General features: G+C 39.9%; 1 protein-coding gene across 4 annotated transcripts in view; it reads right to left on the bottom strand.

Moving 5' to 3' along the window:
* LOC101744290 (transient receptor potential cation channel subfamily A member 1) overlaps window positions 1–27,781 on the bottom strand; it is a 62,838-nt gene that overhangs the window by 7,529 nt on the left and 27,528 nt on the right. For all 4 annotated transcript variants that reach the window (XM_062670970.1, XM_021352274.3, XM_062670945.1 and 1 more), the window contains 11 exon segments: window positions 19,977–20,133; window positions 17,093–17,183; window positions 15,808–15,877; window positions 8,852–8,977; window positions 8,120–8,416; window positions 7,141–7,380; window positions 5,964–6,071; window positions 4,848–5,026; window positions 4,004–4,283; window positions 2,926–3,095; window positions 583–727 (listed from right to left, as the gene is read on the bottom strand). In XM_062670970.1, coding sequence (XP_062526954.1) covers window positions 583–727; window positions 2,926–3,095; window positions 4,004–4,283; window positions 4,848–5,026; window positions 5,964–6,071; window positions 7,141–7,380; window positions 8,120–8,416; window positions 8,852–8,977; window positions 15,808–15,877; window positions 17,093–17,183; window positions 19,977–20,133 — 1,863 coding nt within the window.

Below are 27,781 nucleotides of genomic sequence, written 5' to 3'. Positions count from 1 at the left end.
ATGTGAGTGTGTAGGCAAAATATTTACTACAACATACGAAGCAGTGCTACGGTGAAGAGCTTGAAACTTTAAAATTAACCTCATTTAAGCGGCACAATAAGTAAATTAAGAGGATATTCTGATCTCAAAAATTGATAAGACTTTTTTTTATATTTTCAAAGTTTTGATCTGTATGATGCTGAAACATGTGTTTCAATATTCGAATTATTTTTAGAGATAAAGCGGTTTTAAAAGCATTAGACTACAAAAAAATATTTGTAGACCAGAATACACCCTTAAAATCAAAAAGCCAAAAGGTCGAAATGACAATGCTTGCGTCAGGTATAAAACGTTACAGAAATTAGGGGAAAATAACCTTTTTGTTTCCGTATCACTTACATATAATACACTCGATGACGATGTACAGACATTTTCGGTACACACACAACAAGCTTTCTACTGTTATATTTTATTTTATGTTTATTTAAATAAAATAAAAAAAATACATACCCTAATATTTGATAAATGCGTCAAATTCGATACAACGAAAATGTTACCTTTCACGATGATTAAGCTAAAAGTTTATCCGCTATCCAGACTTACATAGAAGCTTTTTGAATCCTTCTTGCAGTTGGCTTTGGTAATGCACTTATCTTGTACAGCTTCAAAGACTCGCGGCATGTAGGCGATGAGAGCCAAGGTCACGCAAGGATGGCGATCTGAACGTAAGGCCATAACTTCTTTGGCTCTGAAATTATTACAATAGGTCCGTTAAATTACTTCCTATTTTGGTTTCAAACATTACTGTATAATAATCGTTAATAAGCAATAATATTTCATTATTAAGGTAAAGTGTGTAAAGCATCCGTTGGCAAAACGCAAACGCAAAACTTGCAGCGCTGCACACAAATACACTGTATTTGTGTGCAGCGCTGCAAGTTTCTTGAACATTTTCAGATTCCAGATAGATAATTGTAAATAGACATAAATGCTTTAACAAAAACCGACTTTAAATAGAATAGAAAAAAGATATTCCAAAACAAATTAATATACACTAAAAACAATAATCATCGAAATTTCAAAACAAAAATCATTTAGGCACCACCATCCCTCCCTATTTCTGCCGTGAAGTAGTAATGCGTTTCGGTTTGAAGGGTGGGGCAGCCGTTGTAACTATACTGAGACATTAGAACTTATATCTCAAGGTGGATGGCGCATTTACGTTGTAGATGTCTTTGGGCTCCAGTAACCACTTAACACCAGGGGGGCTGTGAGCTAGTCCACCCATCTAAACAATAAAAAAAAATTAAGAGTATTGGTTCCCGTACATCTGACTTCTTCAAGAAGGACATTGAAAAACTACCATTGCGCTGGCGATGCATCGATACCATGTGTGCATATTGTGAGTAATAAAAATAAAAAAAAATCTATAAAATAACTTCCAATTTTTGTATACCTAGGCGGCACTGAAAATTTCGGGGATTAACGAAGTGACACAACATTACTATTTAAAAATGTATTTATTGCTTTTCGAAGTATTCTCCGCGAAATTTGACACATTTTTCCATACGATGGAACCAATCATTGAAGCAACCATTCCATTCGGAAGTTGGGGTCTCCAAAATAGCCGTTTTGTAGGCGTCCACAGCTTCTTCAGGTGATGAAAATCTCTGTCCACGCAATTTATTCTTTATTTTACGGAAAGTATAGAAATCATTAGGGCTTAGGTCGGGGCTGTACGGCGGATGGTCTAATAATTCTATGTTTTCTTGCTCTAAAAACTCTTTTGTTCTGTGCGCGGTGTGTGAACTCGCATTGTCATGATGGAGGATGATGCGGCGATTGCAGTTCTCTTTACGGAGTTCAGAAACGACCTGTGGCAAACAAATGCTAGCATACCATTCTGCATTAACCGTTCTTTGTCCCTCAAGAGGAATAGTCGTAACATGGCCGGTTTTGGAGACAAACGTGGCCACCATTTTTTTTGCAACACTCCGTGAACGAACAATTTTTGTTGGCTTTAACTCATTTTCGAACACCCAAACTCGTGACTGGTTTTTTGTTTCGGGTTCGTACGCATATATCCAGGATTCGTCACCTGATACAATGTTGTATACAGTATTTGAGGACCCTGCGTGGAATCTTTCGAGAGTTCTGACGCACCAAGTAACGCGAGCCGCTTTTTCTCTTCTCTTCCGCTCTTCACAGAGCGAGTGCGGTAACCATCGGGAAAACAACTTTTTACACCTAATTGTTCATGCAAAATTATTTGTATTTGACTCATGCCAATGTCTAAAGTTGCCTGAATTTCGTGGTATGTCACATGTCGATCTTCTTCGATCAGCTTACGCACAGCATCAATGTTTTCTTGGGTGACTGCAGTTTTTGGACGACCTTGACGGGGATAATCACTGAGCTTGACACGTCCCCGTTGAAACTCAGCAAACCAGCGATAAGTTGTGGTTTTGGATGGGGCTTCATCACCAAATGCAGAAATCATCCGGTCAACACACTGTTTTTGTGTTAAACCACTTCGAAAGTCATAATAAATCAGCGCTCTTGAATTTTTTCGAGTCAATTCCATTTTCTCAACGATTAAACAAGTTTGACAAAACCTCGTGACGAGACCGAGAATCTTTTTTTAAATAAATAAATGATATTCGATTTTGAAAACCAAGGAGTTTTCAATTAAAAAGATTTTAATATGACAGGAACAGTGGAAATATTTCATTCCCGATACTTTTAGTGCAGCCCTCGTACTAAACGACAACTTCATTGTCAAAAAGCCTAATATACTATTTTTTGGTTATGTTTATATGAAATAATTTGTTCTAGATCCAATAGACGAACAATAACCATGAAATATAGTTAATTCTGAAAGTTTTAGAATACAAAGAATATGATTGAAACCGAGATCTTTACGAGACAAAATTAAGTTTAACTCACCTTTGCTCATGAGTGACCATAGCAAGAGCGGCTTCAGGGAACTTGTAGTATATAGCGTAATCTATTGCGCTCATATCCATATTATTATAGCTTAGTCGACAGCCCATAGACAATAGCAAAGCAATGGACGACGGCTTATTCTCCATTGTGGCCAAATGAAGAGAAGTATTCTGGAATATTTGAAAGATTTTGAAGGTAATTCACTTATATCTGTTTTAGTACCCGATATTTTAAAGGTTTCTTTACAAACATATATTAAATATTTCTTGTTATATGTGTATTCATGATTGGAAGGGCAGTTGCGTTATTTGGTGTTTACGGGGTCAACTTAGCATAGCCCTATGCCATCGTGATTAACTTAAGAGGAAACAAACCGTAAATTTACCGCAGACTGGACAGTAGCGTTCTTGGAGTGTTCTACTGCTGGAGTGCTGATATCTTCAACCAATATCCTGCCACAAAGCAGCTACGAGTTCCGGTTTGAATAGCGATACAGTTATATATCACAATTGAGACATCGACCTTGATATCTCAAGGTGGAGGCATTCACATTGTGACATTATTATGAGCACCTGTGACACAACTTTGCATCAGATGGGCCATGAACTCGGATTCATAAATAGGCGACAAAAAATATTTTCTTAAAACGAAATCGTCGTGGCCCAAAGGGTAAGACTCCCGGTGCATTCATAACAAGAGATGCAAGGGTATTAGATTCCGGCTGGCAGGTACCAATTCAACTAAAGAAAAAATGTACTTAACAAATGTTCACGATTGACTTCTACGGTGAAGGAGTGGAGGAAGGACTTCCATCGTGTGGTGTAAATCAAACCGGCAAAATTATAATTTGCGTAATCACCGGTGGTAGGACGTTGTGAGTCCGCACGGGTAGATATCATCACCACCCTGCCTATTTCTGGCATGAAGCAGTAATGCGTTTCAGATAGAAGGATGTGTGTTCGAAGAGAAGATTTACGTTGTAATGTTTATGGGCTCCGATAACTACTTAACACTAGGTGGACCATGAGCTTGTCCACATATCTCAACAATAAAAAAAAAACAAAAAACAAGAACCTACCCCATCCTTATCAATCTGGTCCAACAAATGAGAATGAACAGAATGCAACAGTTCAATGGTTTTTGTATATCCACTCATAGCGGCCAGATGCAAAGGGTTTCTTCCATTATGATCTCGATGAAGCAAGGCCCCGCGGTTTAATAATAAGTGCACGACTCTTGTATGTCCTTCGCGTGAAGCTATATGTAAAGGAGTTAGGCCTTCGCCGTCACTCTCATTGATAATGAAAGTGCCTTTATCAGAATCGAGGAGTTGACAGGCGGTGTGAAAGCGTCCGTATCTGAAATTATATCAACAAACCTATTAATTAAAAACTAAATCACTATCGGAAAATGCTGTAGATTGATACTTTGCCTCAACAAAAATAAATGTTGGAACAAATCGTCTTTTCGCATTCAAAGTGAACAATTTCCAAAAATATTCGAAATTGAGTTAATATGCGGAATCATTTGGTATAATCAGTATTTTTCTCATAAATACTGTCAAAAGAACATTGTTTAGTTTTTTTTTTTTTAGTTTACCTATGTTTTGACTACTAATAACAAAATTAATACATAGTTTTGTCTTACTGTAAAAGACAGATAATGTAACTAGTAAAAAAAAAAAAAAATGTTGCAAAGATGATTAATATTAAAAATATCACATATTAAACCCTTAAAACACTCTCCTGTAAAATTAGTAAGTTTTGAGATTATAGTTTTAACGCAAGAAGGCGAAATACGATCAAATTAAAAAGTCGATTAGTAATAAGTCTGAATCTCCAAAGATTTTTTTAAGAACCACGCTTAAACTACGAACTAACTGACATGGATGGTAGTAATGAGCTAAAGATTAATAAACTGACCTTGCAGCGAAATGCAATGGACTCTCATTGTTATTGTTCTTGAGATTGATGCAAGCTCCCAAGCGTATCAAGTTCTCCAAAGACCTGATGTGACCTTCACGACTCGCGTAGTGTAGTGGCGAGCACCCGGTGTTGTCTTTTTCGTTCAACAGTTGTAAGAGACTTTTCTCGCAGTGATCCTGGAAATATTTAGTGCAAAATTTAAAGAAAATGAAAATGAAAAAGCAAGCCCGGCCAATCTAATGTTATGTTAATCGTATGAAAAAAAATTCGTGAAACTCTGTTGCAATGTATGTATAATATATTGTGAATTTTCATCAAAATTCGTCTTGAGGTTTTTGTGTACTAAACATTCAGTCATCTTCACTAACTTTCAAGTTTACAATATTCGTAGGATATTGAATATAGGGTACGAAAGCATTACTGGACTTTGTTCATTTGTTTTAACAAACAAAAAAAAACTAAATAAAATAAGTATCATATGTTAGAAAATTCTATTCTATCTGATTCTATTCTTTTTCTGTGACAGTTTCATGTTAGAAGAAACGAATTTAAAAGTAAAAGCATCTAATTTAAGCGGGACAGGATTTTTATCTAGTGACTGAAGAAAAATTAGGCTTCAGCTAAAATCTTGTTATTGGGTTTATTAGGGTTCACGAATCTCCGCGCTCAAATAAATAATAAGACTTAGTAACGTTCTCGAGAATCTGCACAGTTTATTATGTTACGAAATTATCAAAACATAAATATACATAAATACATAAATATATAAACAATAAGAAATTTCGTGTTTTCTTCAGACTTTCTGTATCACAATGAACTTGATGAATTACTGAAATAAAATTGAAAGCAACAGGTTATAAAGTTACACTTCTAAAGCAAATGTATAATTAAAAAAATGAACTTTCTAGACTAACCGGCGGACTATCATAGATATAAGGCTTTAACCTAATATCCCGAAATGGGCAGTGACGTTTCTGATATTTACTTCGATGCTTTTACTAGCGTGTGTATAGAGTGACAATAATAAATAGTTTCATTAATTTACTACTGAATTAGCTCTTCATTTATTTTTTAATCGATAGAGAATTCAGTGAATAATCCATGTGTACTAACCTTGCAGCTCGCAGCGAAATCCTCTAGGCGACCACCATTCATGACGACCAGATGCAACACGTTGCGACTGTTTATGTCCTTTAGTTGTATGTCAGCACCCAAGCGTATCTATACATTATTAATTATACGCTTTTTTAGCTGTTTAGAGAATGCTACACTTACAATAGCCTACATGGGATCTTTAGCTAGTATATTAATCCTTAAGACATCCGGTGTAACAACAACAGCATTGTCCATAGCTTCCTAAATTCTTTCTGGCCTGCCCTTCCCTATTTACCACGTTTACCGTAGCTTACCATATTTTACCACCTCACCATGCTACCTATTTCTACTGTATTCGTATCTTAGGGTCTAATGAACAGGACGTCTTAAAACAGATGACAACATGAAACCAGTTGGACCATGACTATTTTCACCCATCTACGTAATTAATAAATAAATATTGAGACTTCAATTCATGTCTCGTAAAAAATTTAGCCTCATAGTCGTTAATAAACAGAATTTTCTAATACCATTTAATGTAATTTATATAAAAACAATTTGGCTTCCGAGTACAAATTCAATTATGTAAATTTATAAAATTTAATTTTAGAATCCAAACAGGTCAATCAGTAGATTGGTTTTTTAAAAGACTCAATCAACATGATATAGGTTTTATTCTGATTAAAATCACAATTTTAATATCAAACTCGCATGCAACGTTTTATTAATACACGACAAGCTTGCATGAAATTTTAAAATAATTTCCAACTTAAAATGTTAGTGACCTCTGTTTCGCTGCTTAGCTTATAAAGTCGTCGCATTTAAGCTAGAACTGCGATTTATGTAAAATTCTTTAATTTATCGCCACTGCGCTTTATGGACCTATAAAGTCTCTGCATATTTAGGGTTTAGAAGATAAGAGGTCCACAAATTAGCTAACGGATTTTAAATGTCGGATTTTTATTTCATGAGTGAATATTTTAGCAAGATGCTTAAAGCTTGGTGATTACGTTATTAATAAAAAAGTGTTAATTTTTTTTTTCTATTATTATTTATTTATTATCATTGTTTGTCGTGAAATCCGTTATCAATTTGCTTTTATTCTTTTCAATTTCAGGAAAAATATGTTTCTGAAAAAGGTAGATTGAGGAATATAATGTTAATGTAAAAAATTTTTATTCAATATTTTTATTACCAAAGTGTGAACCGTACGCCATCCCGCCCTAGATGCAGCCAAAAGTAAAGGGGACCTTCGCTCCTTATCCAGAGGGTTGATATCAGAGCCTTCGTTGATTAAATAGTTTACGATCTCCGGGTGGTCGAACATGGCGGCACAATGAATAGGCGTCATTTTCTGTACGTCACAGGATGTCAGACACGCATGCTTCTCTTTTGGTTGCATAGTAAACATTAACTTCACGATGTCGAGTGCTCCCTGGATGTGATATCAAGATAATTGGGTATTAATTAAACATAGGCGTTTTGATGATTTGATGCTTGTGACTTTAGTTAGAAGTTAGAAGGGGAAGAGGTCGACCGAAGAAGATATGGATGGAGTGTGTGAATGACGATATGAGAGGAGTGAGATGACGGCTGATAGAAGAGAATGGAAGAGAAAAATTTGTTATGCCGACCCCACCTAGTGGGATAAGGTGGAGAAACAAAGAAGAGGTGTTTTGATGATTAAGTTTTTTATGTATTTGCAGTGTCAGGAAACGGCTCTCAAAGTTAATATACCTGCCATATAGAGTAACTAATATATTAAGTCCCTTGTATCGAAGGTGGGTGTATTTTGATCCTGAATATACATTCCAGAAATATGGATTCCCGGGTTAAGGGTGACACTGCCTTACTTAATCGATCAACCGAAATAAAGGTTAAATTTTGATCTCCATGGACTCTAATGACCTCCATTAAGGTTCGTAAGCTCAATTATAACATCACATTAGTATGTCATATAGTCCTTTTGAATGTAATCATCAATAGAATCAAAAAATATATTTTGAAATTAACCATACTATTTATTTTAAGGGTGTTTATGAATTCAAAATTTCTCAATCTAAAACAAAGATAGTTTATGGATTTCACGCACGTTACCCAAGACCCAGCTGTAGTCGCACGGACTGTTCAAACCTCGCTCGTACGTACGCATATTATAATACAAAAACACTCACTTGAGCGCAAGCTAAGTGCACAGGTGTTGACAGATCATGTTGCTGTGTGGATATTTTTGCTCCGGATCGAAGACACAGCTCTACGGCCTTGATATCACCTCCATGAACGGCTGAGTGTAAAGGGACGTTGCCTTCGTTGTCGTAAAGGGAAATCATTTGCTCCCTAGTACACCCTCTTTGTTCGCCCCACTGCAGGAACACTTCTATAGTCCTTGATGAAGCATTTTTTGCCGCCTCGTGAATGGGATAGTAACCGTTGTTGCAAGGCTTCTTCCATTCAGCGTCCAGATCGGTTATCTGTTTTTAAATCGGTTCATTACCAGTATTAATACTCATACAATATCGATATTTTAATATTATAAAGCTGAAGAGTTTGTTTGTTTGAACGCGCTAATCTCAAAAACTGCTGGTCCGATTTGAAAAATTCTTTAAGCCCATTTATTGAGGAAGGCTATAGGCTATATAACATCACGGTAAGACCAATATAAGTGGAGCACCAATAAATAATGTTTCAAAATAGGGGTTTAAATAGCTCCTAAGCATTCTATAATTCAAAAATATTTATCTTTCTACGTAAATGAAGTGGGAGGTAAAATTTAGCGTTATACCAAAGTAACTATTCCATGCGGACGGAGTCGCGGCAAAAGCTAGTATTGATATAAAATTATTATATAAGTATTCTTAATCGTGGTCCGTCTTTTTAACAAAAAACAAGTCTATAAAAATAGGTACCAATATTTTGGCGCAGAGATCGTGGTCGTGTATTGCAGCGAAATGAAGAGCCGTTCTGCCGTGTTCGCCACCTTGGTTGACGTTGAACAAGGACTTGTACTTCGCAAACACTTGAAGTACGGATACCTGAGCAACATCATACTTTTATTGAAAACTTGGTGATTGATTTGAAGTCGTCGTGGCCTAACGGATAAGACGTCCGGTGCATTCATGTTGAGCGATGCATTGGTGTTCGAATCTCAGGCGAGTACCAATTTTTCTAATGAAATACGTACTCAACAAATGTTCACGATTGATTTCCACGGTGAAGGAATAGCATCGTGTAATAAAAATGAAACCCGCAAAATTATAATTTGCGTAATTACTGGTGGTAGGACCTTTTGTGAGTCCGCGCGGGTGGGTACCACCACCCTGCCTATTTTTGCCGTGAAGCAGGTTTGAAGGGTGGGGCAGCCGTTGTAACTATACGTGAGACCTTAGAACTTATATCTCAAGGTGGGTGGGGCATTTACGTTGTGGATGTCTATGGGCTCCAGTAACCACTTAACACCAGGTGGGGCATTCCGATAGAGGCACCCGTCACGTGCGGACGTGCTCATCGTCCACTCGATCGCCCGGTCTTTGTTCGCCCGGCTTTTGTTAGCCCGGCCATTGTTCGCGCGGCCTGTGTTTGTGGTACATCTGCCGACTAAGTGCTCTTTCTGGAAGTTTTTATTTGTTTTGTTTCCTTTTGTTGTTTCTGTGTTCGTGGTACATCTGCCGACAAAGTGGTTTCCTGCAAGTATTTATTTGTTTTCTTTCTTTTCGTAATTTCTGTTTTGTTGTGCTTTTTCTTTGTCCTGTAGTAATCGCGCCGCATTGCCACCTGTGTTCAATAGAACCGCTCAGGTCCGAGAAGTTGGGGCCTCGCCGCAAGGCGAGTGTTTTCAAGACCCGGGGCCGCCCCACCTGGGTACTCAGCGATCATGGACGCTGTATTCGCGGAATTCCTCCGACTTCGCCACCCACAGCTCGCCTCGGAGTTTTTGGCCTTCAAGGCCAATCACACTGCGAGCCCTCTCGAGGACTCCGCCGCGCTCGCTGCTCCTGCGTCGCCTGTACCTGCGTGCAGAGCTTCTGCATTGAGCACCGCAGCCTCTGTCGTGCCTGCCGCTCCCGTGTCGCCTATACTGGCGAGAAAAGCTGCTGCGTCGTCCGCCGTGACCATCGTTTCAGCTGAGCGATCATCCGCGGCCTCCGTCGCGCCCTCTAAAACACCTACACTTGCTCGTAGGTCGCCTGCACCCGCCTCCTCGTGCTCCGACTCTGACTCGGACATGGAGGTCGACCTCGCCCCCGCCTCATCGACGGATGGATTCACCCTGGTACAGAAGGGTAAGAAGCGTGCCGCGGAGTCTCGAGCTCCCGCGGCCGCTAAAATTAGCAAAGCCGTGAACGCGTCGCGCCCCCGCCCTCAGACTCCCGTTGCGCCCCCAGCCCGTGCCACTCCGTCGCCGCGTCCGGTGGCACAAAATAAAACCCAGACCCCTCCCCCGGTTATCCTTCAGGAGAAGGCAGCTTGGGATCGAGTTTGCCTGGCCCTTAAGGCCAAAAATATAAATTTCACGAATGCCCGTAACCTCGCGAACGGCATTCAAATTAAGGTTCAAACACCCGACGACCATAGGGCCCTCTCTTCTTACCTCCGTAAGGAGCGTATAAGTTTCCATACGTATACGCTCCAGGAGGAGCGCGAACTCCGCGTTGTAATACGCGGAATCCCTAAAGAGTTAGATGTAGAGCTCGTAAAAGCCGACCTGTTAGAACAAGGCCTACCAGTGAATTCTGTGCACCGTATGCACACCGGTCGCGGTAGGGAGCCATATAATATGGTTCTAGTCGCTCTCCAGCCTACCCCCGAGGGTAAGAAAATCTTTAACACACAGACCGTCTGTAGGCTCTCTGGTATCGCTGTCGAATCCCCCCATAAAAAAGGCACTCCTAGCCAGTGCCATAACTGTCAATTGTACGGGCACTCTTCCCGTAACTGTCACGCGCGCCCCCGATGTGTTAAGTGTTTGGGCGATCACGCCACGGCCCTCTGCGCTCGCGACCAAAAAACCGCGACGGAACCGCCTAGCTGCGTCCTGTGTCGAACACAGGGTCACCCCGCGAATTACCGTGGTTGCCCCCGAGCCCCTAAAATAAATCGCCGCGTCGCCCGCCAAAACCGCCTCCGAGCTTCCGGCCCAGACATCAAAGCCTCGGCACCCTCTGCGTCGCAGGCTAAGCCAGCGTTCGTTCCGGCGGCGGTGCCCAGTGTCTCGGCCTGGGCAAAACCGCTGCCGTACACGAACACGGCTACAACTCCCTCCTCCGCGATTCGTCCCGCCCCCGCGACTCGTCCCTCTCCCGCGACTTGCCCTCCGACCGCGTCCGACAATCTCGCTTTAGCGATCGACTTCTTTCAGTCGATCAACTTTGAGCGCGTTAACGCTTTGGGCGACGCCATTCGCGCTGCCTCCACTGCACAACACTTTATCGCCGTTGTGCAGGAATACGCCGACGTATACGCGTCATTAAATACGTACGTCCTCCCCTCACTCCGCCGGTAATCAATGGCGTATATAAGTAGAATAAAGCCCCTATCCGTAACGATAGGATTTTTTAACGCTTACGGTCTCGCAAATCAACGTGATCAGGTTTCTGACTTTCTGCGTGACCACCAAATTGATATCTTTTTAGTGCAGGAGACCCTACTTAAGCCCGCGCGCCGTGACCCTAAAATCGCGAACTATAACATGGTCAGGAACGACAGGCTCTCTGCCCGTGGTGGTGGTACCGTCATTTACTATAGAAGAGCCCTGCATTGCGTCCCGCTCGATCCTCCCGCGCTCGCTAATATCGAAGCATCAGTGTGCCGAATCTCACTGACGGGACACGCGCCGATCGTTATCGCGTCCGTTTATCTTCCACCGGATAAGATCGTTCTAAGCAGTGATATCGAGGCGCTGCTCGGTATGGGGAGCTCTGTCATTCTGGCGGGCGACCTAAATTGTAAACATATCAGGTGGAACTCACACACCACAACCCCGAATGGCAGGCGGCTTGACGCGTTAGTCGATGATCTCGCCTTCGATATCGTCGCTCCGCTAACCCCGACTCACTACCCGCTAAATATCGCGCATCGCCCGGATATACTCGACATAGCGTTATTAAAAAACGTAACTCTGCGATTACACTCGATCGAAGTAGTTTCAGAGTTAGATTCAGACCACCGTCCCGTCGTTATGAAGCTCGGTCGCGCTCCCGATTCCGTTCCCGTCACGAGGACTGTGGTGGATTGGCACACGCTGGGCATCAGCCTGGCTGAATCTGATCCACCATCGCTTCCGTTTAGTCCGGACTCTATCCCGTCTCCTCAGGATACCGCTGAAGCCATAGACATCGTAACGTCACACATCACCTCGACATTAGATAGGTCATCGAAGCAAGTTGTAGCGGAGGACTTCCTTCACCGCTTCAAATTGCCCGACGATATTAGGGAACTCCTTAGAGCTAAGAACGCCTCGATCCGTGCGTACGATAGGTATCCTACCGCGGAAAATCGTATTCGAATGCGTGCCCTACAACGCGACGTAAAGTCTCGCATCACCGAAGTCCGAGATGCCAGATGGTCTGATTTCTTAGAAGGACTCGCGCCCTCTCAAAGGTCTTACTACCGCTTAGCTCGTACTCTCAAATCGGATACGGTAGTAACTATGCCCCCCCTCGTAGGCCCCTCAGGCCGACTCGCGGCGTTCGATGATGACGAAAAAGCAGAGCTGCTGGCCGATACATTGCAAACCCAGTGCACGCCCAGCACTCAATCCGTGGACCCTGTTCATGTAGAATTAGTAGACAGTGAGGTAGAACGCAGAGCCTCCTTGCCACCCTCTGATGCGTTACCACCCGTCACCCCGATGGAAGTTAAAGACTTGATCAAAGACCTACGTCCTCGCAAGGCTCCCGGTTCCGACGGTATATCCAACCGCGTTATTAAACTTCTACCCGTCCAACTCATCGTGATGTTGGCATCTATTTTCAATGCCGCTATGGCGAACTGTATCTTTCCCGCGGTGTGGAAAGAAGCGGACGTTATCGGCATACATAAACCCGGTAAACCAAAAAATCATCCGACGAGCTACCGCCCGATTAGCCTCCTCATGTCTCTAGGCAAACTGTATGAGCGTCTGCTCTACAAACGCCTCAGAGACTTCGTCTCATCCAAGGGCATTCTTATCGATGAACAATTCGGATTCCGTACAAATCACTCATGCGTTCAACAGGTGCACCGCCTCACGGAGCACATTCTTGTGGGGCTTAATCGACCAAAACCGTTATACACGGGAGCTCTCTTCTTCGACGTCGCAAAAGCGTTCGACAAAGTCTGGCACAATGGTTTGATTTTCAAACTATTCAACATGGGCGTGCCGGATAGTCTCGTGCTCATCATACGGGACTTCTTGTCGAACCGCTCTTTTCGATATCGAGTCGAGGGAACCCGCTCCTCCCCACGACCTCTCACAGCTGGAGTCCCGCAAGGCTCTGTCCTCTCACCCCTCCTATTTAGCTTATTCGTCAACGATATTCCCCGGTCGCCGCCGACCCATTTAGCTTTATTCGCCGACGACACGACTGTTTACTATTCTAGTAGAAATAAGTCCCTAATCGCGAAGAAGCTTCAGAGCGCAGCCCTAGCCCTAGGACAGTGGTTCCGAAAATGGCGCATAGACATCAACCCAGCGAAAAGTACTGCGGTGCTATTTCAGAGGGGAAGCTCCACACGGATTTCCTCCCGGATTAGGAGGAGGAATCTCACACCCCCGATTACTCTCTTTAGACAACCCATACCCTGGGCCAGGAAGGTCAAGTACCTGGGCGTTACCCTGGATGCATCGATGACATTCCGCCCGCATATAAAATCAGTCCGTGACCGTGCCGCGTTTATTCTCGGTAGACTCTACCCCATGATCTGTAAGCGGAGTAAAATGTCCCTTCGGAACAAGGTGACACTTTACAAAACTTGCATAAGGCCCGTCATGACTTACGCGAGTCTGGTGTTCGCTCACGCGGCCCGCACACACATAGACACCCTCCAATCCCTACAATCCCGCTTTTGCAGGTTAGCTGTCGGGGCTCCGTGGTTCGTGAGGAACGTTGACCTACACGACGACCTGGGCCTCGAATCAATTCGGAAATACATGAAGTCAGCGTCGGAACGATACTTCTATAAGGCTATGCGTCATGATAATCGCCTTATCGTTGCCGCCGCTGACTACTCCCCGAATCCTGATCATGCAGGAGCCAGTCACCGTCGACGCCCTAGACACGTCCTTACGGATCCATCAGATCCAATAACCTTTGCATTAGATGCCTTCAGCTCTAATACTAGGGGCAGGCTTAGGGACCCCGGTAACCGTACTCGTCGAACTCGACAAAGAGGTCGACGTGCAACCTAACCCATGCATCAGCCCGCTGAGTTTCTCGCCGGATCTTCTCAGCGGGTCGCGATTCCGATCCGGTAGTAGATTCATTCGCGAAACAATTGCTCTTGAGTTGTTAGGTCTCCTTCGGAGGCGCTCGGGCAGTTGTTAGCAAATCCCACCCCTCTTGGCTGAGCCTTTGCTCGCCCACCTGTCCTGGTGAAACTGGAAAGGCCTTCGGGCCACCAGTAAACTTTCAATCATAAAAAAAAAAAAAAAAAAAAAAAAAAACACCAGGTGGGCTGTGAGCGCGTCCACCCATCTAAGCAATAAATAAAAAAGATTAGAAATAGCTGTTGGCGTCTATAATAAATCAAAGGGTGATTTTCTTGATTTCTGTCCAGACCTGAGAGGTGTTCGGATTTTTCGTTATGAATTTAATTATGGTTTGTACACCAGCTGCTTCGACTACAAATTAATCTAAATGCGGTGCACGAAAAACATCTAAAGATGTTAAAACACAAATTAGATAGAAGTCCGTTTTAATTGTCTGCGTGGCTAACGAAAGCCTAAAACAATAAATTTGCAAAGGATTGCGTTTGGCGAGATTCTTGAGGGTTACAACTCTAAAATAATTGTGGAGAACAATTAACTTTTAATGAAGCTAGTGAATATCCTCAAGAACACAAATCGCAAACGGCCATATTTATAAATTAAATGTGATGGATATAATGTACAAATTACGTTGTTTCTGTCGTAATTTAGTCTTCATTTTTACAATGAACATGAAATGGAGGTAGATGAAATAGATTTAATTTTTTTTAAATTAGTAGGATTGTATTAAGCTGCGCAGGTTGGCAACATGCTATGGGCCGTTAGTATGATTAGTTAGACGTAGTTGAATCGCATTTACTCCATTTTAATAACAATAAATCATGCCAAGGTAGATTATGTTTCGACATCTAGCCTTAACCTAATTATACTGGCTATCTGAAATCCAAACAGACGGTACTACATATCTGCATCTTTCGGTACTACGCTTGGCCGAAACATACATGGTCTTTTATCACCCAGTATAAAGTAATTATTATCCTGGAAGAACTAGGCGTCTCCTTAAGACTCTCCAACATTTGCCTACGTAGAATTTTAGAGTTTTTTGGTCACGCTGCGGGGAAAAGGGTGACAATCTCGAAAAACTTCTCATCACCGGCAAAGTGGAAAGAAGAGGCCTAGGGGGCGTAGTCCCATGCACTGGTCCGATCAGATTAAGACGACTTTGGAATCCAGCATCAATGTCGCTATCCACTGCGCGGAGGACAGGAGTGAATGGAGGAACATAGTCCTAACAAAAGTGCTCAGTAAAGGTCACGACCCTTAGAACTGAGGAATACGACGCACAGAGAGAGATAAATTATATAGGTTTTTATTATGAAGTCTGTTATTTTGGTACAGGCAATTGAATTTCATATCGGCTTATATTTTTAAGCAACTGGAAGACCACCCATCCCTTACCTTATTTAGTTCAGTTGCCATGTGTATTGGAGCTTGACACTTCTCGTTGAGGACAGAAGTTTCGACGTGTCTAGAACAATAATATAAAGTTTCAAATGCACCCACGAAAGCTATATATATTTCTGGTTATAAAATCGAAATTTATGACAGGAAAGATAAATAACTGTCAGCAACGCAACGACGACAAATAGGAAGTACGTTAAAAACAAAACAATAACTCAAAGCTGTATCAGAAGTGATTTGTTTTGGGAATATTGTTCTTCGTAAATATTGTCTTCATTCATAAATACTAGAGGTCCCGCAGTAGTCGAAATTCGACTATAATTAATTGGAATTGTAAGTTTGTACACTATTATCATTGTATTTTATACTTCTATAATCACAAATTTTGCCAAGACTACGCTATAAAAAATATTAACAAAGAAAAACAATATTCTCAATTTGACAACAGACGTCAAGAACAAAAGTTTGACAATAAATAGTATGCATGCATGTGTGCGTCAAATACATGGTATGTAGTGTGTGTAATGTTTTAATTATCGATTTAATGTATCTTTTATGCATTATTTAAAAAAATATTAGCATTGTGCACTTCTCTATATTCTCTATAAGTATGGAATATTTCATACTCTTCCATTCGCGCAATTTTCGTAAAAAGGGATACACAGTTTTTGCTTCACGTATTAATTAATATATAGATAGTTTTTTTAAGCTATAAAATAAAATGTTGCTTGTGTGTAATGTATTTCAGAAATTAAGAAAAGATTTACAGTATATTTTATCTACGTTTTACAATTATTCAAAAAGCCTAGGAAATCCTTAAATTTTTTGGATACAAAACATCGCCAGCAACGTTTAGTAATTATCACAAAGTTCATTAGCCCGGCTTGCGGTAAGAGTTGACTGATAGAAATAGTAACGTAAGGAGAAAACGTTATACCCCCTCCATGCGACTTTCTCTGGCTATCTCTTTCTTTTATATACCAGTAGGTGTGTGCCATGATTTATTGTCTCTTTTTGTATTTAATATATAATAATTTTTAATAAATAAATGTGTTCTTAAGATATTTATAAACGTTTCGAAAACCTTTTTGATCATAAAAAAATCGCCTCTGACATGGATCCCACGATAGGACATAATTATTTCTCTTTTTTTTAAATATTAACTCAACCATGGGCTTGCGTAGAACCAAATGCTCATTTCAAGCAGCACCTCAAGTATTGATTAATGGATTAATAAGTTAAAAGCATTAAATTTCTTAGACAAGTAAAGTCAAATACTCACTGCTGCAACAAATACTCTATAGCGTCGAGGGCTTCATTCTCGACAGCCACGTGGAGCGGTGTGTTCCCGGCGTTATCCTTAGCGTTAAGGTCTGGAATTTATTGACAGAAAGTAGTTTTGTCAAAATTTATTTATTTTCATGAGCAAGCTCCACAGAGAAGATGCTCTTTTGACATTCATAGCTCAAGTAGATGGAACGAGGATACTAAAGCATATTGTACTTGAATTGTAGGTATATAGCATCAGTTTCATTTGTATTTGTATTGTATCTATTTAAATGTATACGAGACATTACCCGTGATGATGTTTTGAATTTCCACCCCTAAGAATAGATATGAAAAATTATAACTGGGTTGTCTTTTTTTTTTCTAACGCCCGCGAAAAATCTTGCACTCAGCACAATATTTCGATGATGGTTTTTTAAATACAATAATTGAAATATGTACAGTGACAGCAGTTAATAATACATTTCCAATGCACTCCCTAATATGTACAATATTGTGCAATAATGAATCATTTGAATTTCCACTCCTAAGAATAGATATGAAAAATTATAACTGGATTGTCTTTTCTTTTCTAATACCCGCGAAAAATCTTGCAATCAGCACAATATTTCGATGATGGTTTTCTAAATACAGTAATTGAAATATGTACAGTGACAGCAGTTAATAATACATTTCCAATGCACTCCCTAATATGTACAATATTGTGCAATAATGAATCGTGAAATATTATTAAATCAAAAATGAATTCTAGAGTTCGCATTCTCTTTCCGATATAAATATATTTTTCAGAGTCACAGCCAAACTTTTCAATGTCGCAAGTGTATGACGGAGTTGAGCAAGAGTGTAAGAGCTTTATACCGAAATATTTGAAATATCCAAATCCGATTATTCATATCATTCTTCGAATTTCGTCAACTTAAAAATGTTTCTTAAACTGCAGTATCAGCGGTGCAATCTTGAATGTTTGATGGATACTCGTATATAATTTCTGTTTTAATATAAGTGGTTTTACATTAAAAATCATATTATTTTTATGTATGCGTAGTGCTTGCTCACGCGGCCCGCATTAACTTGAAACCCCTTAAAGTCATTCAATCCCGTTTTTGCAGGATAGCTGTCGGAGCACCATGGTTCTTAAGGAATTTGGATCTCCATGATGATTTGGAGCTTGACTCAGCCAGTAAGTATCTACAGTCAGCATCATTGTGTCACTTTGAGAAGGCGGCACGACATGAAAACTCTGTTGTCGTGGCCACCGGTAATTACATACCCGATCCTGTGGACCGAATGGTAAACAGTCGAGGTCGCCCTAAACACGTCATTACGGATCCTCTCGATCCAATAACGGTGCTTTTAGGTACCTCAAGCACCGGTCACCGCCCTCGCCGAACCCGTCGCTTGCGACGAAGGGCTCGACGAGTAAATTAACCCATAGACACAGCCCACTGAGTTTCTCGCCAGATCTTCTCAGTGGTTCGCGTTTCCGATCCGATGGTAGATTCTGCGAAGCACCGCTCTTGCTAGGCCTAGTGTTAGCAACACTTGCGCTTTGAGCCCCGTGAGCTCACCTACTAGCTCGGTGAATCTAGGTTACTAGAATAGGTAAAAAAATATATTTTAAGATTTTAAAATTTAATTAGATTAACAAAAACACTAACACTAAGAAAGGCGTGAGATTGTCAGCAATTGAGACGAAATATTGAAGATTGATATGACATTGCAGTCGGTTTGATTCTGCGTGACGAATTGACGCTAGATTAAGATAAGTTGCATTTTTTGTCGATTCTGTACATGACCTTGTTATCAAACTTAAAAATAGACATGTAATTTTTTTATTGCATATGTGGGTGGACATCTCACAGCCCACCTCGTGTTAATTGGTTACCGGTTCATAGACATCTACAACTTAAATGCCACCACCCACCTTGGGATATGAGTTCACAGGTCTCAGTATAGTTACAACGGCTGCCCCACCCTTCAAACCGAAACGCATTACTGCTTCACGGCAGAAGTAGGCGGGCTGGTGGTACCTACCCGCGCGGACTCACAAGAGGTCCTACCATCAGTAATTACGCAAATTATTTTTTTGCGGGTATTATGTTTATTACACGATGCTATTCCTTCACTTTGGAAGTCAATCGTAAATATTAACGAAAAATACTTTTATAAGATTTGTAACCAACAACGTAACAAACAGCCTATAATAGAATTGTCAAATAAAACTCAAACCGAAAGAAGCATTTTCATAAACAGTATCGATAATTTTATTCATTTAATTTTCTTTGAATTCAGGGCACTGTGAATTAAGTTCTCGGTTTGCATCGCCAATAAGCCAAGCTCAGTTACATCGGTTTTCAATTCTCCCTTAATGTGACCGAGGCGAAGTGACGATCTTATTTAAATTAGAAAAAAGCTATTTAATTTTATAAAAACTATTCAATGACGAAGCTAAGTAACAGAATACAAAATAAATGAGATAAAACTCTGAGATTTTTTTCTAATAATTTGTCAAGATATTTGTGATTTATCCGTGTCTTCAAAAGTTGGGTTATCCCAATTACCATCACGCATTATAAGCCAATTAGCTGTACTCGTCCGCTTCGCTGAGCATTTAAAATTAACATTATTATTTCTCACCCCCACAAAGATTCTCATAGTTAACGCCCCTGCAATTGGTGTAGGGACTCCAACACTTATATAAATATTAGCCTAGGTATCCATTAAGTACTTTCTACATGGATACCAAGTTTCAAGTCAATCGGATGCATGGTTCAGTAGTTATAACGGAACATCCGTAAAACCACTGTAGATATTAGTATAGATTATCAGTTTATATGCAATGAATGATATGATAACAAATCGGTCGAAACTAGACTAACCTCCAGCGTAGTTATTGATGAAATGCAATATATTAGTGTTGTTTCGAGCAGAGGCTTGATGTGCAGCTGTACGACCCCTTCCATCGCGCACAGCAAGACGAGAAGGCTCACTGAGGTACAATCGCATGAAGTCATCGACATTTCCGCTTTCAGCAGCCTGTACAAAAAAACTAAGATTAACCTTGGTAGAGGTAGAGAGGTGAATGTAGGTAGAGTGATATAAATGAACGCATAGAAAGACAGATGAAGGCTAATATCAGCACCATGGTGCGCACATGGCGGTGCCTGGCGGTACCCGCCCAGCCGGAGTGGAGGAGCTCGTTGGGGTCTAGTCGGTAGTCGTTAAGCTGGGCGGGTTTGACGAGTGCCGAGCTTAGCCCAGCGCGCCTTTCTAAAGACGTAGTCTCCTATGACTAATTGGGGGAGGACACGGACCTCGGTTCGCGACCTCTCACTCTTTTTGCACTGGAGGCGCGGAGTCCAACATAACTCGGTCCGACCCCCGTCGGCAGGGTGTCCGTAAAAACTGGGATTCCCCATCGATACCAAAAAAAAGGTTAATATCAGCAACATTACCCAGCAGTACCGAAGAAATTGACGTTAAAATATATTGCCAGACAAATTAATGCATATTACTAGACATGATTTTAGTGCGTAATCAAGTTATAATGATTAGTTATATTGCGTGACGAGTGAAGTGTAATTTAAATTAGATTTATTAAAAGGCCATTATTAAAGATTTGGAACAATTAATATTGAAAGTGCCCAAAATAAGTTCTTCTATGAAGTAAAATATGAGTGTATCGCGCTTGGATCAAAGCTTCCGAAAACATAGAGAAGCGCTCATTAAGATTTTTAAAACAGAGATCGACAAAAATGTCCTAAATTGCCTGTAGTCATTGCGTCTTCGGTGACTTGAAGTTCCTGAGGAACTAATACAGATAACGCCATTGCACTTCTTGGTACCAGGGAAAATTTCACATCTCCTATAACCACTTACTTACCTTCTATAATGGTTACACAGATTCTATGTACCTAAAATATCGGCATTGGACTGCCTGATTCGGTGTTACCCCAACGACTAGCATGTCTTCTTCTAAAGTTTCTTCTTCTAATTCTACAATGGTTACAGAGATTCTATGAACCTAAAATATTGGCATTGGACTGCCTTATTAGGTGTTACCCCAACAGCTAGCATGTCTTCTTCTAAAAATAGCTCAAGTACTAATTTATAGGTATGTATGGCTTAACTGGTTTGCAGTTTGATACTATTCCATTTGTCAGTGTCTGACGTCATGAAGTCATCATAAACCCTTTGACTGCCATGTTTGTTACCGATGCCTACGTGGCACACTGAAGTAATTATGTCCATTTCTGTTACTAAGCACCTGCTTAACCTTGGCTCCTATTATTTTTTTTTCTTTTAATCTTTTAAATCTCTTAGAAATAGTTTCTTTCTCAGTACCCCATGGCTATGGAATGAGCTCCCCTCCACGGTGTTTCCCGAGCTCTATGGCATGTCTTTCTTCAAACGAAGCTTGTGGAGAGTATTAAGCGGTAGGCAGCGGCTTGGCTCTGCCCCTGGCATTGCTGAAGTCCATGGGCGATGGTAACCACTCACCATCCGGTGGGCCGTATGTTCGTCTACCTGCAAGGGCAATAAAAAAAATTCGTCTTTCCCATAGACTAGTTATTACATATTCCGGCGCCTTAGTACAAATTCCATATCCATTACCAGAAATCGACATAATTAATTCAGTGGGCCGCGTAGGGCACCGGTGACCTACATGGCAGTCAAAGGCTTAAGCGAATTGATGGACCCTGGCGGTCTTCGGCCATCGTTAGCAATTAATCTAACGAGTTCACTTTACATATCGTTTAGGTATCATTATGAAAAATATCATTCAGATTTATTGTAGAATACTGTTTTTTTAGGGACGCTTCATTAAGAAATAGTCGATTCGACAATCGATTATTTAAATGAGCTATCACAAACAATTCGTTCGCGATATAGTTAAGATTCATTGGAGCAAAAAAAATTATCTTGTCTGGAATTTGTGTCATAAATTATATATAGTTGCGAAAACGTTGTTTGGCTAAATTTTAGTTAGTATTATTATGCAAAATCTTGAATATATCAGGTTGAACAGATTAATTAGGTCGTGTACTGTAGTTAAATGAGCTCAATAACGTCACGAGCGGCGCTATCTACATTAACACATAGGTCGTAAGTTTTATTATACAGTGACTGTCAGTCTGACTGACAAATATTAAAGGTATTTTTTTTGTTTTTTTTTGTTTGTTAAATTGAAAACTCTCTCAACTTTTGGGATCATAGAAGGAGAACTGAAGGAACGCCGTAATGACTTGGGCGTTATAAAAATACTGGAACAGACGTCATCGATTCTAAAGTTCACTGAATTTCAATTTTATTCTTTGGCAGTTCAATTTACTGTCTGTCTTGATTTTACTGAAGAATTTGACCGTACCTTTGATACGAAAATAATACGTTATAAATGAATTTGTAAATCGAAATTAATCTAATACGTTTTCTTACAACGTTTGAAATGGCGCTATATTTAATAAGTCTCTATTTTTCTTTAAATATCAAATAATGCGTTTTGATTAATATTATTATAGTGCAAGCCTTTTTCAAATCACTTTTATCTGGAATATTTAAGAGATTTTTTTATTTTTCTAGGTGAATAGTGGAATTTACGGCGCGCATGCTGTGAGCGGTTACCGGAGAAAAGAGTCGAGAAAACGTCGATGCCACTACACAACTTCAGATATGAAGTCGAAGTCTGAATTGTATCTATTTTTTATTTATTGCTTATATTGGTGGACGAACTAACAGCCCACCTAGTGTTAAGTGGTTACTGGAGGCCATAGACATCTACGACGTAAATGGGCCACCCACCTGGAGATAAGTTCTAAGGTCTCAAGTATAGCCACAGCGGCTGCCCGACCCTTCAAACCGAAACGCATTAGTGCTTCACAGCAGAAATAGGTAGGGTGGTGGTACCTACCCGCGCGGACTCACAAAAGGTCCTACCACCAGTAAAAGTTAATCACAGTACAATTAAGTATCAAACTGAAAGGCATGACAGCTTCACGGCACATGTAGACAGGGTGGTGGTACTTTTTTCTTCTCGGACTAGAGGCGAACTTCCTAATAAGATACATGGAGGAGTATGACAGGGATTGGGATCGCTCTGCAGTTCCTTAGCGCAGAAGGCAGAGTGCCCGATGCGCAACTGTCGGTCCGGTGGTAATACAGCGCATGGTGGCCCCTGTGCACTATGCTCAGAGTGTCTCCAGAGACGACGTCCTTAGAGATTTTCCCGGGGATGAAGCCCCGTCCTATCATCAGGACGGGTAACTGCAAAGGTGGACTTTTGCCGCCCACTACGCGGTACCGTAAGTTACATTTAGGCGATTTAGTGGAGCACGATGGGGCTTAGCCGGTAGTCGATTTGGTGGGGTGGATCTTGCGTGGCTCACGCTGCGCTCCCCCTCGCGCGCCTTCCTCAAGGCGTAGTTTCCTGGGAGGAATTGAAAGAAGAGGAGGAACTCGGTCTTCCTCTTCGCCCTCTTCTTCTCTGGGGACGCCGGAGTCCGACATAGTCCGGTTGGCTACCCCCCCTCGACCCAGTATCCGTAAAAGGATTCCCCAGCGATAAAAAGGATAGATTCCGCGGACTATAATCAAACGTGCAGCTCTCCCCAAGGGTGCTCAGCCCACGGAGACGTAGAGACGATAGTCGTTGACTCTACGTCAGCTGTCGCGAGAATGGTACTTACTAGTCCAGGCTTACAGGTAGGTAGTTCCAGGTATTGTTAGAAATTGAACGAGTTACACATCTCTGTAATAAAAGTTCAAAGTATATTACACATTATGTATTTGTTTGAAGAACGTGTACTCCCTACTGAAATACGTCTACGTCTAATTTGTATCATGAATACCGTAACATACAAGGTAAAAGGAATATTAAGACAATTCAAGAATTCAGGAAAGTTTACAATCATTTATTGGCACTTTGATAAAAAAAATCATTTGAAATTTCCTTTTGTTCTGCTTAAATCATTTTAAATAAGCTACCGACTGATTAATTGGATCAAATCAGGTGAAATTTGTATTGTGTTTTCAAAGAATGAATAAAGTAGTTAACCAAAAAGAGGCCATTTTTTGTCTTAAAAAATTTAATTTTTTATTTTAATTTCATGGATATGGACGATTTTTTTTAAATGATTTTATATTCAAGAATTTCTTCAAAACATGTGATTCCTGCAAATATGTGTTCAGGAAGGATCTTTATGACCATACACCACAGAAATCGTAATATAGGGTAATAATAATCACAGTAAGAATATACATTCAATTATTTTAATCGTTATTAGCGAGTCGTAGACATGATTAAAACTACTATTACGATTTGATTTCGTTTTTTTTTTTTTTCAATATTTATATTAATTGTTTCCGATGTTTCGAATACTGTACAGTTTCCTTGGTGTTACTTGGTGTATGTGGATGATTATGGTGTTATTCTTAACCCTTTTAGTGCTGACTTTATTTATATATTATATACTAGCTGACCCGGCAGACTTCGTAGTGCCTCAATCGATAAATAAAAGACCTAAACTTTTGTATAAAATAAACTTAAAACAAACAACATCAAAGGAAAAACAAAAATTGTTATTTTTATTTAATGCCGAGCATTTTGATATTTCTCTACCTTTTAAACCTTCTCTGGACTTCCACAAATAATTCAAGACCAAAATTAGCCAAATCGGTCCAGCCGTTCTCGAGTTTTAGCGAGACTAACGAACAGCAATTCATTTTTATATACAGATTTTGCAGAAGCCAAAATTGCTAAAGTTTATTGGAAAAAAATCCTTATAACAAATTTAAGTTAATAAAAATACAAAAATCAATGCTAAATTCACAACAAAATAATTTTAAATAGTTATTTATAAATTTTATTACTAACTTATTAAAACGTTATACGTGCGAGCGCTAAAGAAAGACCGTACAGGTCGATACCTAATATTTATAATCAAACAGCGAAATAGTCGGTATTCCTACGCTCCGCTCTTTATACACATAAATAGGGAGTCGATCTATCGACGGCTCGTGCTCAAATGGTTAATAATATGTAGTTCTTAATAAGATGTTATTTATAGTAACATAGTAACATGAACGTTTAAGCAATAAGAGTAAAGGAGATGAATCTTAACAACATTGTAATCGTATCAAATTAAAAACGACAATTAAAAACGTGAGATTAAGCCGTAAATAGAGTTTTGATTACAATATTCATTAACTTGTGTAATCATTAGTGGCACTGTGAACTCTCATAGATAATTATATCTGCAAATTGATATATTACTGCCATCCAGCTTATTTCTCTGAATATTCTAAAGAAATTGTCAGGTCGGTCACACAGCATGTCGGTTTGAAGGGACAGCCCAGCTCCATTACATTTAAGACACATCTATATTCATAAAATGAGTGTCGTTGTCTATACATCTATATAAATAAATAAAATTGGAGTGTCTGTTTGTAATAATAAAATAAACACTAAATGCGTAAGTATGTATACACAGTAAATATACCAAAATAACATTTTATTTTTATTTTGTCTGTCTGTCTGTTTCTCTGTTTGACGGGACTTTCTCTGATATGTAGCTGATACTATAAGGAGTAACTTAGGCTAGACTTTTTTAGACTAGCTTCGCCCCGCGCCGTCATCCGCGCGTACGACAATAACCGCGGGTAACATCGCGGGACTCAGCTAGTTATAAAATAAAAACATTAACCATTACTTAGTTTGTATGTTGCATTAATACAATCTACTGAACTGAAAAAGCCATCAAAAGATAGTCGGTATAAACGACGGTAGCTATCAAGCACTCTTACTTATTATAACTAATTGCTCCGTAGCACGAACGTAGGCATCTTGGAATGACCTAAATCGAGCTGTACTCACATTGCAGAACAGATACTAAACTTAAGATAGGAGAATAAAAAAAAAGGCGAATAAAATTTTTTACATAATTTAATTATTAATTTAATTATTTCGTATTTGTTCTGACGTCATGGAAATTCTTTATTACGTTTTAAATGATAATAAATCTGACGGCGTTTGTTTTTTGTCGGCAAAAATAGCTCGAGAGGAATCTTCCGCCCAAGGGAGATGAGTGTTGCTCGCCGCTTTTGTTTTTGTTCTAAAATCTCACATGGAAATGTGGGTTTTTAAAAAAAAACACGTAGATAAGTGGACGAGTTCACAGTCCATCTGGTGCGGAGCCCATAGACATCTACAACGTCAATGCTGCCACCCACCTTGAAATATGAGTTCTAAGGTATCTGTATAGTTACAATGGCTACTCCACCCTTCAAGCCGAAACGCATTACTGCTTAACGTCAGTAATAGGCAGGGTGGTGGTATCTACCCGTGCGGACTCACAAGAGGTCCTACCGCCAGTGTTGTGAAATGCTGCGTGGAAATTAATTTTAGAGCAATGCCGTCCATGATCCTGTTTCTGGCAGGGTACCGTACCTCATAGGAGGTGGTCGCGCCTAGGAGACGGACGGGGTATGTGGGATTGACAGTCAGCAGGTATTGGGAGCAGACCGCTGGCCTAAAGTGATACTTGAAAATGTACTGTAATTAGAGGAATGTATGTATTGGAATGAACAACGCTTTTGAGTGACCTCTAAGTTCTTCTTTCGGCGCTGTGAGAATAAAATTGTCATTACTTTGTTTCTTTACCGGTATCGGCGAGATTATACAGGCTAAAGGATAGTGAGTAATAAATGTAGATAAACGTCAGTAATAAAAAAAAAATTCTCAGTCAATGCTGCTGTGAACTCTCAACGAAGCATGTTTCGAAAAAGAATATCCGAAAGCACTCTGTGGATAAACTCTATTATCAGTTAGTATGATTGAACTCTACATCGGACGTGGGTGGCGCTATAGTAATAAAGAAATAACCCGATAACCTCCAATAATTCATCACAGTAATCCACATTAAACATATAAAACGGTATATGATATAGAGCAAACCGTAGTCTATATAGATTCTTTAAGCATTTGTCTACTTAAAGCTGTAACTAGAAATATAAGAATAGTCCTTAATACACATTACGTAAAGACTCATTTTACTTTAAATAGAAAACATCCACCCCGAAGCATGAAAGTTTCAGAGTTCTCTCAATAGATGTCGCTGTGCATTTTTCTGAATCGCGCCTCTGTTTATTGACACGGGTCGTATAGTAAGGCAGGCTAACCAAAGTATCGGCACAACAATTCACCATGTACTAAATATATACTGTATACATAATTATCAGGAATATATTTCCACAATTTTTGTATGGGCGGCTGGCATAAAATGCCACGAACCCTCATAAACTGACATAAATATGGAATGAGGAGATTCTATCCACGCCAACGTAGATGCGACAATTGAATAATTTTCAATATTGTGATATTTCGAAATAAATTTTATTTACAAATCGACCTGCGTTCGTTTTAAATAAATATAGCGTCTCTTTTCCATCCTTCAACTATTTTCAGAACATCTGTTTTACGTATTTTTTAACTAAGTTTAGTCTAGTTCAGATTTAAGTAAGCCTAATAAGAAACTTGATTACACTGGTATAATTAAATATTATCCACATTAAATATAATTATTAAGATTTATGAAATAACTAGTTCGTCGACTGAATGGAGTTGATTTTTACTATATCTACATAAAATAAATTGAAGTGTCCATCTGTGATATTGATATAAAGGCTTTGT

The sequence above is a fragment of the Bombyx mori genome, chromosome 1 (genome assembly GCF_030269925.1).
Source record: "Bombyx mori chromosome 1, ASM3026992v2".
In the NCBI taxonomy this organism is placed as follows: Eukaryota; Metazoa; Arthropoda; class Insecta; order Lepidoptera; family Bombycidae; genus Bombyx; species Bombyx mori.
Note: the sequence above shows the minus strand (reverse complement) of the source record. Positions and strands in the feature narration are given on the sequence as shown.